This window comes from Pygoscelis adeliae, unplaced genomic scaffold, assembly GCF_000699105.1.
Source record: "Pygoscelis adeliae isolate BGI_AS28 unplaced genomic scaffold, ASM69910v1 Scaffold78, whole genome shotgun sequence".
Classification (NCBI taxonomy): domain Eukaryota; kingdom Metazoa; phylum Chordata; class Aves; order Sphenisciformes; family Spheniscidae; genus Pygoscelis; species Pygoscelis adeliae.
The window spans coordinates 6,955,976-6,966,986 of record NW_008825409.1 but is presented as its reverse complement, the minus strand read 5'-3'; the positions used below and the strand labels follow the sequence as shown (position 1 = coordinate 6,966,986).

Here is an 11,011-nt window from a genome sequence, read left to right as displayed (position 1 = left end):
CAGGATTTTGGTCCAATTTTACTTTGTACTTTTTTGTCTTTTGACATTTCATTGTGAGAATTAATATGGAGTGTGAATTAAATATCTTCTTTCACCCTGAGTTCATTTGTAAAGGGACAGTATATTAATTACATTTTAGATGTTGATGAGCAATGCTTCCTATATGTGCAATGACGTGCTTAGAGTGTTTGAGAAGACCCTGAGACTTCCACAGGGGTCAGATGACATTGACATTTTACCAATATATGTGTGCCCTGGCAATGGCTCAGAAGTGACCTTCAAGCTAAGTAACCAAGTCCAGTCACTAAAGGAATCTGTAAGTATTTCTGAATTCTTTTCATGTTTAAAGCTTGCAGTGTCTTACTTATTTTACTATTACAAAATAAAATAAATTAGCAGGGGTTGCAGCTTACTACTTTGTGTTTGCTATTAATAAGTGGATGGGTAACTGATTATTTAAACTAATTAAAATGTGCTTGGGGGCAAGGCACAAGTGGTCCTGTGGAGTCTCTTGAGTGGATGTGACATTTTAGACATGCTAAGTAGCTGTGGCTTCCAGAAAAAATTGAAAAGGTTTGAAAGACTGTTCATTTAATCCATTTAATGTTGGATTTCAATATCATCAATATTACAAATCTAAGCAGGGCCAAAGTCTCAGATGAGTTTCCCTTTTATTGGTTTCAAATATTGCTTTCTTTACTGTGAAAGGTCCTGCTTCTGCAGAAAGTAACTCAGGGACAACAGAGCCTGCCAGATTCAATAATGGATGATTATTTGGGATGGCAAGAAATAGAAGAGCAGCTAACCGAAAATTATGCTTATTACTGTGAAATGAATCAATTACTGAGCACAGAGGCACCATCTGAGGAGCATGTCCATTTCAGCTCTTGTCAGGAACAGCTTCTCTTCTCACTGTATGTATCTTATATACATTTTAATACCTAAAGATCCTGACTGGTACCAGCCTGGAGTAAGGTATTATAACCAGTAACTGTATAGATAAAAGGGTTCAAACCCTGCTTTTTGCTTTGATTACCACCCAGTGTTAACAATTTTCTATAAGCACAAACAGGAAGGTAGAGGATGATTTTTTAGTAGTAGTAGTATCTTTTTTTTGGGGGTTAGGGGTGGAAATAAGCTGAGCATAGGCAGGTATCTAGGATTCTAAAAGCCTATTCTCCCTTTTTATCTTCTCCCATCCAAACATTTTCTGCTACTTCTCAGCCTGCTTCCTGGTACATACCTCTCCGGTACTGTGCTGCTCAGGAAGCTTGGAAACTTGGATCTGAAAGACTCCTGGGAGATGCAGGAAAACATTAAAGAGAGGGTAGTTAGAAAGTGCACTAAGAGGGGTATTGCAGCCTCAAGTTACTTTCTGAATACATCACATGGTCACTGTTCCTCTATTTTGGCAGAAAATCCATTCATCTTTTTATTAAGTTGATTGTCATTTGCAATGACTCAGTAATTCTACTGATTTAAAGCTTTAATGGTGCTAAATCAGAGTATATTAGAGACAAATCCCTGTATCAATAAAGTGCTTTAAAATAGGATAGGATTTTATTATTCTTGCTTGGCAATGTAAAGCATGAGCATAATGCATTTAATGTGAAGTTGCATTTATACTGGACAGATGTCCCAGGTCACAAACTTAAACAAGTGTAGAAGACAACTATCTACATTACTTATGTGTATGAGAAACTTGACAGAAGAGTTTGCTATAAAAGCAGTAAAACTATTAGCTCTAAGCATTCAAGAATCTGTCAGAAATTCCACAAGCTGCATTGGCAGCAGGGATTAAATCCACAGATATTAATAACATCTTAGATGTTAGAAAATTTAGGTCATTTTTCCTGCCCCTTTGCTGTTGATCAATGTTTGATTGCCTTCCCTCCCTCCACGTTTCTAAATGATGATGAAATCACCAGGAGGACTAGTTTTACATTTCCCTTTTTGAGCATCAAAAACACTGATAGAGCTAAAAGACCCCTGGGAACAGAGGCTTGTGTTTAAGTAACTCTGAAGAGCAAGAAAAGCTCAGCGCTATTTTTATGAAAGGTGTTTTATTGTTTGTTTTTTTCAGGGACAAAGCAATGATTTTTTTAATGCAAAGGTGTGTTTCAGGACAAGAGGAAGCATTCCTCAATAATTGTTTTCAATTTCAAAATGCTACTTTTTGAACTAGAGTATTTTGTTGGGGGCTTCTTAAAAGGCTTTTTAGATTTTTTTTTTTTTTCTGCTCAAAAACCTGTGTAGTAAAGTCTAGTTGTGCTTAGAGTGATGTAATAGCTATGCCACCGATTTCTTTAGCAAAGGACTCAGCTATATATATTAGCCTGCCTGCCTCAGTTCTTTCCTAAGTCAATAGGACTGCCTGTATGCATAAAGTAGCAATAGAATGTAGCTAGAGATTTACAGAGAAATGGCACATGTTCACAAGGTAATTTGACTTTGAAAGAAATCAGTGGTTTAATCATGGTAGCCTTGTTTTCTGTGTCATTTCAGAATTAATAATACACTTGAAGAAATTTTGTTTGCTTTTGAGGGAAATCCATACTGGAAGGATTTAACAACTTTCGTCAGTTGGACATGCGAGGTAGCTCAATACATGAATGAGGAAGCAGGATCTGCGGGAAGTCAGTCAGGTGAGGAAACAGCTACTGCACAGCACAGGCTTTATTCTGATGGTTCCCTGCCTGTTTTAGAGCATGGTATTCCTCTGAAAGGGAAAAGGTGATGATTTTTATATTTGTGAGTCTGTTTCTGTTTGTGTTTCCATCAACCTTAGGATTCACCAACTGACTGAATCATTAGCAAGGAAAACTTGTAATATACAGAGCCTGCCTCTAATAAATAGCTGTTATTTCAGTGCCAGCTGGAAAATTTTCTGATTGTCCATTTCTATTGGGAAAATTCCAACTGGTTGAACCTGGTTGGAATCTCTTCTTTTGCAACAGTATTCTGTCAGGAAAGCTTCTTAAGTTCAGGATATAAATGGGAGACCAGACTAGCTGGTCTGACCCATCTGCCCTTAACTTTCTTGGAATACACTATTTTTTCATTATTTGGGGAGAACTTTGAAATATCTGAGATTTATGCTGAGGAATGAGAGATCTTCCATTTCAGAATTCTTTCTCATTAAATTTTTGTGTTACTCTTCTCAATGTTTTTGTGGAGCTATGGAGCAGGGCACAATGTGGCTGATCCAAACAGCTCTAAAAAATGATCTCACCCAATATCACCTATTTGTTTCCTTTAAGTATTTTCACCATGCTCCCAATTCTTCCATTTTTTCACCACTTGTATTTCCAGCTTCTGAAGGATTTAGGTTACTGATGGAATTTTTTTAAGCTAGTTCTTGGGATTTGTGAAAGATCTTGTTCTTGCTAAAGATCTGTTTTTCTGAACACATTTTTATTTTTTTTCCTCTGCCCTTTTTCTCTATAGAGCTAATCAGAAAAGTACTGAATACCTCATCAGTAAGTGGGCAGCTATGGAATGTATGCAAAAAATAAACAGTACTTTTTTAATTGAAGAACTGTGTTAGTGAAATTAACTGTTCAAATGTGAATTGCTTGTCCAGGTTTTGTAATCTATTACAGTTCCGATATTTCAGTTATCTGGGCAGTAATAGTGAATTTCACAGAACTGCTTTCTCTTTACTGAAATTCCAAGGAAAAAGAAATACTAAAGTTCCTTTCAGTGCTGAATACAGCACTAAGTGCGCTCTGGTATAGTAAAACTAATCTTATTTGAACTAGTTCCGCAGTTCATGTATAATTCAAAAGATATCTTCTATTTTTCCTTTTTTCTGTAAGGAATTGTGTTTGAATTTTTCTGTAAGAAGTTCTGTAAGGAAAATACAGGTATGCCTTATGTAAAGCTGATATTTATTATAATAATTCAGTAGAACTAACATCAAACACTTTAATAAAAATTGCATATTTACTTCCTTTAAAATGTACATAATGTATTTCTCTTTCTGCAAACATTCAAGTCCTTCTAAATTTGGTAGGACTTATTCAGGTTGTTTCAGTGGGAGTCCATCAAGTTGTTCATAGATGTGTTCATAAAAACTTTTTTTGATCTGTCTCTTGATGTTGAAATTTTTATTTTCTCTGCAGGTGGACTAGAAGCATCTCTCTGTTCTAGACAAAAGCTCAGTTTGGAGACCATCCTAGGTCATTATTTAGCATTTCTGCAAGACTTACCAGATTATTCCTCATTTATTTCCTGGGCACGGTAAGGTTGAACTAGTCAATGTAATTTCTTTCTTTAACTATTTTCCAGAAATCCTTTACCCCACTCCACTTTGGACTTTTGTAATTCTTAAACATAATTACCCTGCCTCTTTTCACCAAATGGCTGGTGTTTTTCAGTGTTACTGGGAAGAAATAGAATCCTGCAAAGAAAGTTATGTCTTTGTGGCTGTCATTCAAAAGATTTAAAAAAAGACATCTCCATCTCTGGTGTGTTATCAGTACTAACCAAAGTGGTGGACTCCTGAGGGATCCAATGTGTTGTTACAAGGGCTTCTTGTCACTAAGTTACTTGCATTACAGCCCTGCTAATGTCCAGATGAACAGTGAAACAGAAACCATGTAATCATCACTCTGTTTAAAACAAGAAAAAAATAGCCCTCATGGAACAACTTTGGCCTAATTGTTCAGTGCTGCCTCAGTTATCAAGTGCTATCAACTATTTACCATGCTATGCTGGCGATCACAGCTGTTAATAGATAAGAATACTTTCTAAATTACATTTCTGGACTTTGAACTTTATTTTTCATTATGCTGCTATTTAGCTCTTTGCTAAAGCAATCCCTTGTTTAACCTATCAAATGGAAATAACCATATCAAGGCAATGAAAGATGAAGAATCAGAAGTTTATAAGTGGCACAATTTGAATATTACCTCCACTGTTAGAGAGGTCATGTTGTGATTTTCATTCAAGCAGAACTTGACAGGGACTTTAGCAGCTTGATTAAAATGGGCTCTAGAAGCAAAGAACTCCTAGTTTGGGCTTTCAAAATCTTAGATATTTTTGATATCTACAGTAAAAACGAAATGGAATTTAAGGAGTAGAATGCAAATAGATATCTTGAATATTCAATCACTTTTCCTTTGTGCTCTTTCCCAACTTTGTTTTAAAGATCAGTGCAGATACATTTGCTAGGGCAAGGATTTGGATTTGGTCTTAAATACTGTTTCTAGAGTGTGCACTATTTTATCTACATAGTAATACTAACAAAATCACCTGACTTGTTTGCTATACATGCAGAGGTATTTCTTTGACTTGAATAGGTCTATGAAAGAGATTCTACGTGGGGGATCCTTTTTTCCCAATGTTTGACATCTTGGTTTCTCTCCTGTAGAAGCCATTCCAGTAATTGACACAGAAATTCCCTCACAAAGCTTTTTAATGGTGTGTAGTGTTCTGCTTTTTAACTATTAAAAGAGAACATATTTAAGGAGAAGCTATTTTCAACTTGAGACCTTTGCATTGGAATGCTCCTTTTTCCATGCACCTCAATGTTGACCAGTCTTACAGAGCTAGTAAACATTTTTTCTTTTGATAAATAGTATCGACACAATGGAAACATCTGTTGGAGCATTCCAATTTTCACTGTGATTTCATGTTTTGGGCTTTTTTCTAGATATTAAAATAGCAGTGTTCAGCTATCAGTCAGTCAACTTGAATGTTTTGGCTTTCAATAATTACGATAAAGCAAAAAAATTCTTCAGAATTCATGGAAAATTAGAGGTTTAGATAAATTTTATTGATAAGTTCCTTTCTATAAAATAATTAGTCTGTGGAGCATAAAAGCTTTTCTCTTTTCAGCAGCTGAAAATGTGATGTACTTAAACTAAAGGTATTTGACTCTTTGTGGCTTCCAAGCTTGATTATAATTACTGATAAATGCACACTTTTTTAACCTAGCTGCCTACATTCAGGTTTTGATTTGAATGTGGCTGTGACTTTTCAGTGAGTTTTGTCACATTTCTGAAAACCAAAGTGATTGTCATTTGTGCTATTTCAGGTTTTGTGGTGATTAATTTGTGACTGCTATTTAAATGATATTTGAACTTTGAATTAAGTAAATAAAACTATATTCAAAAATTATAAAAGATATATTTAACCAATTTTTGTCTGCCTGCTAGGTAACTAACAAGAAAAAAATAATGCTTAATTTTTCAGAATTTTGACATCTTTTAAAGAGTTTTTGAAGAGAGAAGAAAACTTATGGATTTCTGGTGAAAAGGAAATGGATCATCTTTTTCATCTTGTAGAAGTCATAGAAGAAATTAAAATGCTTGATTTCTCAGCTTCTTCAAACCAGTCTCTAATTGAAAATGTCTTGAATAATACAATTACATGGATGAAAAATTTTGCTGAGGGGAAGGAATCTGCCACCAATTTCTCACTTGCAGTTTCTGAACTCCATAATGAACTACGAAAAAATTTCCAGCCTCTTCAGAGATTCTGGATGAAAGAGGAGACAGAGATTTTCTGGCATATAGTGAAAATTGTATTCTATAAACTTGATTCTAGGCTCTCTCATTTGAGTCAAGTGGAAGAGGAGGAGGCATTGGAGACCTTATTTAGAATTATATTTTCCACTGCAGAAAATAAAATCCATAATAGAAGTATGCTATTGCTCCGAAATATCCTGACTGAATGGCCAGAGTTAAATATTGCTGCTTTGAACCATCTAAAACACTTAAGTGAAAGCTTCCTAAGGAATCTCTATGAGGTCAGATCGTTGACTGATGATCATGTCAATGTATCTTTCAGCACAATTCATGGAGTGAGTAATGCCTCCTCTTTATTACTCTCAAATGCGACTTTTATATATAAAGTACAAGAATTAGGAGAAATTGTGCACGATTTCTTCAAAAACATCCAAAAATTAAACAGTACTAGTGTGGCCTCATTTCTTCCAATACTTTTCTCTCTGTATCAGAATGATAATCTGGTCTTAAATATTGAGAGCAACAGCACTCTGTTAACATTTCTTTATGAGACTTCAAAAGATATTTCATCTTTTCAAGTATGGCATGACTTCCAAGATAGGGATCAAGTTTTTGATTTTTTGTCTGAAACATTTGATCTTCTCTGGAACTTCACCAGCAAGTCTCTCTGTGAAAAGTTACTAATAATTTACAACTACACAGAGTTTCAGGCCCAGTCTCTTGCACAGAAAGGAAAAAAAGAGATGCAAGTTGTCTATAGCATTCTGAGCAGTCTTAAAACTTTGGTTATAGATGAAGAGCTCCAAACAGCTGCCTTCTGTTATTTGGAACAGATTCTTGGTATCTCCCCAGAATGCCTGGTAAATAATGGGTGCATTGATTTTTATCTATCAAACAGTACTTCTGTAGATCATTCAGCAGAGGTTTATAACTTACTTCTGCTTCCATTGGACAGTGTTCTGTCTAATATAACAAACTTGGGAGATAAGGTCAGTGTGCCTTCTGCTTTGCACTGCACTTTTACATGGCTTCAAACCTGGACAGAGGTTTTTGAAGAAGCATCCAAAATCTTAAATTTGAATTCAACCTTTTTTGTCTGTCTAAGAAATGATTTGGCAAATCTCTCTGAAAGTCTTTTAAACGCAACTCATGATGAACTGTGCAATAATACAGCTATGGTTATTGCTGAAGCTACAACAGAAGCAATGAATCTATTAAAAATCATATTTGAAGGAGCTGGTGATTTAAATGACTGGAAAGATTTTGAAGCTTTCCTTGCTAATCTTCAAAGTGTATTTAACAATGCAGTTGATGTCACAAGCTCGCTTAAAGGTAACAGTTTAGAAAGTGTTTTAGAAATTATGGGAGTCATGATAACTGAATTGCAGAAATCTATACTGAAAGTTGTTAATGGAGAGCTTTTGAATTCTTGGCTTGATACTTTCATCTCAGGAGGATCCGAGGGAGAAGACAGGGGTGCTGGTGTATTTTCTATTGGAAATTCCCTTTCTACTATTCTCAAGCTCTCCCAAAAGGAACTTGGAATTATTCTTGCTGAGATAAAAGACACAAGTGCTTTCTTTAAAAGTGTGCCTCAAGGAAAATATATGGTTTGTATCAGCATTTTCCAGAATATTACCAGACTAATTTTGAACAATACTCTGAAAGATGTAAGCCATTTGCAAACAAATTTTTCATCTCATCTTAATTCTTTTTTAAACTTTAATAGTACAGTGGATGAAGCAGAGGATTGTAACAGATGGATACGTGGATTAAGTAATCTCAGTGAAAAATACATGTCACCTTCCCACCTTGAAAGTGCAAAACATATTTTATTTCTACTGAAATCTCTGGGAAACATTGAAAGAGATGCTAAACTAATGAACATGATGGACTTTGTTAATCTGATTTTTAATTTGATACTCCCTGAATGTTCCCTAACTGGTTCTGATATGATTTGTGTAAATGTTTATTTCAATATTATAGCAAAAGCTTTAAAATTTATTCTCCCTGAATTTTATGTAAAAGATGACAGTGTTCTTGAATTTATTTTTACACTTTTAAATAACTCTGGAGGGCAACTAGTGGGGCACTCACGGTATACAGCAAATAAGACCCATTTTAGTCAGTCAATCCATGGATTTAACAGGACTTCAAGGATGTTCCTTAATCCTTTTCACCGTGTTCAGCTTTCATCAGTTGAACTTTTGGCAGAAATTCAAACTCTTCTGAAAAATAAAACTTTTGAAATCCAAGAAAACAACTCCTCTCATTTGGATGTTGAGATCGAACCTCTCTTGCATGAGAAAAATACCAGTTTGTTGATGGAGTTTTTTCAAGATGTGATTAGTAAACTTGACTCAAACTTGCAGGGTGAACACAAAACCTTTCTCCAGAAACTGATAGAAACAGCAGCTCTGAATATTGAACTGGTAAGGAAGGCATTTAAAATTTTCAAGTCTTCTAGTTTTACTGGCTTTCCGTTACGAGATGATAAAGAGTTTCTAAAGCATATGGTAACCTTGGTGCAAAATACGAGGAACATGGATGTTGAGTTCTTGATAAGTCAATTCAAACAAGTCCAGAGGAGCCTAGATAATTTCTTTAAAAATATCAAACCTTTGTATATTGAGAACTCTGAGTTAGGAATGTTAACAGACTGGTGGGATGCATTTGAGAATAATTCGTGTAATTGGAACCTGACTGGCTTATGGCAAATAACACGACTCTTTGAACAAGATGAGCTCTACGATGTAGAAGAGATGTTCCATTTCCTCCTCAATGTCATCAGCCTTACAGAAAGATTAGCTCATGGAAACATCACGGAAGCACTAACTGAAGTATACGCTTTCATATTGACTCAGGAAGCAAAAATGCCAATGTTTACTGCAAAGGAGTTCTCTAATCAAGTAGAAAGTCTTCTAATGTTACTGGAGACACTGACAGATACGTCTAATGAACCTGCAGAGGCCTCAGTTTGTTTTTCTGCAGCGTTCTGCTGGACTCTCACAACAGCAACACCTCAGAGTGATCCCACCTTTAAAGCTTGTGAGTTTGTGCATAGCAATTCTACTCTTAGTTATAATGCAGTCATCCAAGTTGTTAAGGAGCTGAAACTCATCACTCTAGAGGACAGTTCCTCATGCACTATGGAAGACTTTCAGATGGATATCGCTCGCAATCTGACTTGCTTTTTTCATCAGATCAAAGAATGGAACTCTATTCTTTTGAAGTTTTCTGAGCTCCATCATGTAAATGGCTCAGTTCTCAAAAAGCTGCTAGATTTTTGGAATGAGCTATCCCTTTACACTGTGCCACTGCAGGTGAATAATACATACTCAATCAATTGTTCCTCCACACCGAAGAGACAAGTGGCTTTACAAATTGTAGAAGCACTGGGCAGTATGCCAGTGGCAGAAATGGAGATGGCCAAAGGTGTTCTTGAACAGCTGGATGATCTTTATGGTGGTCTAAGTTGGAACAGACATTCAAGAACATCACTTATAAAGACCGTTCTTACTAACGTTAAGAATATGACCAGTGATGTTTCTAGACTCCTGGATACAGAAGCTGTCCTTTCTTTTCTTTCTGTAATTCAACCTTTAATGACACTGTCTTCTGTTGGAAACCAGACATACTCAATGCTTATGATATTATCAGCTTTAAATGGAAACAGTAATATCTCTGATAACTTTGAGAACTTCTGGTTTCCTATAGTTACAAGCATAGAAGATTTATTTGTGAATTTTAATGTTAGACGCTTACTTGCAGTGATAGACCAAGAGTTTCAATTACTGAGGTTAGCCACTGGACAGTCCTCTTCAATGGCTTTTGATGCTTTAATACAGCAGTTTAATACATCATCTGTAGATGCTATGTTAAGAAATTTTGAAGACATACAAGAGATTGTGAACAGCTTTCTATGCGAGTGTAACAATAAAAATTATCCTAAAATAACGCATGCTCTAATTCTCCTTATGGCTAATGAAAATTCATCAAGTGACCTACTGCTGGTTGTCAAAGACATTATTGACTTTCTGGAACTATTCCAAAATAAGTCTAAGGAAGATTACACTGGTATGTTGTTTGTTGATGGTCGTCTTAGCAGAGAAAAATTGAATACTCATACTGCTAATTCAGTTTTGCTAAACAGTCTCCTTCATATAATTGCTGATCTTGCTGTTATGGAAGAAACTTTGCATACAAACAATATTGATGTTCAGATAGTTGACTTCATTGATTCATTTTTTGATAATGCACAATATAGAGAAGTTTCTACTCAGTCCCAAAACAGAACTCTGGAGATCATGCAAGAGATCTTGCAAATGATATTTCAGTCTACCACAGAACATGACAGGAACAAAATAACCTTCTTACTAAAGGATTTGTATAAGGATATAATGGCAGAAATGAGGTGAGCGTTTTCTATGTACTCATTTTGACAGTGTGCTGACAATGACAGAAGCGGTCTTTGTTTGTAAACAGCTCAGTCAAAACTTTTAAGTTAATTACTGTTTCATTTCAGATTTTTGCCTTTG

General features: G+C 35.5%; 1 protein-coding gene across 1 annotated transcript in view; it reads left to right on the top strand.

The window, feature by feature from the left end:
* The window catches only part of ABCA13 (ATP-binding cassette, sub-family A (ABC1), member 13), a 211,841-nt gene that overhangs the window by 36,728 nt on the left and 164,102 nt on the right, over window positions 1-11,011 (top strand). The window contains exons 12-13 of the mRNA XM_009330486.1: window positions 6,291-8,083; window positions 8,663-10,887. Of these exons, the coding sequence (XP_009328761.1) occupies window positions 6,291-8,083; window positions 8,663-10,887 (4,018 nt within the window). The remainder of the gene's footprint in view (window positions 1-6,290; window positions 8,084-8,662; window positions 10,888-11,011) is intronic.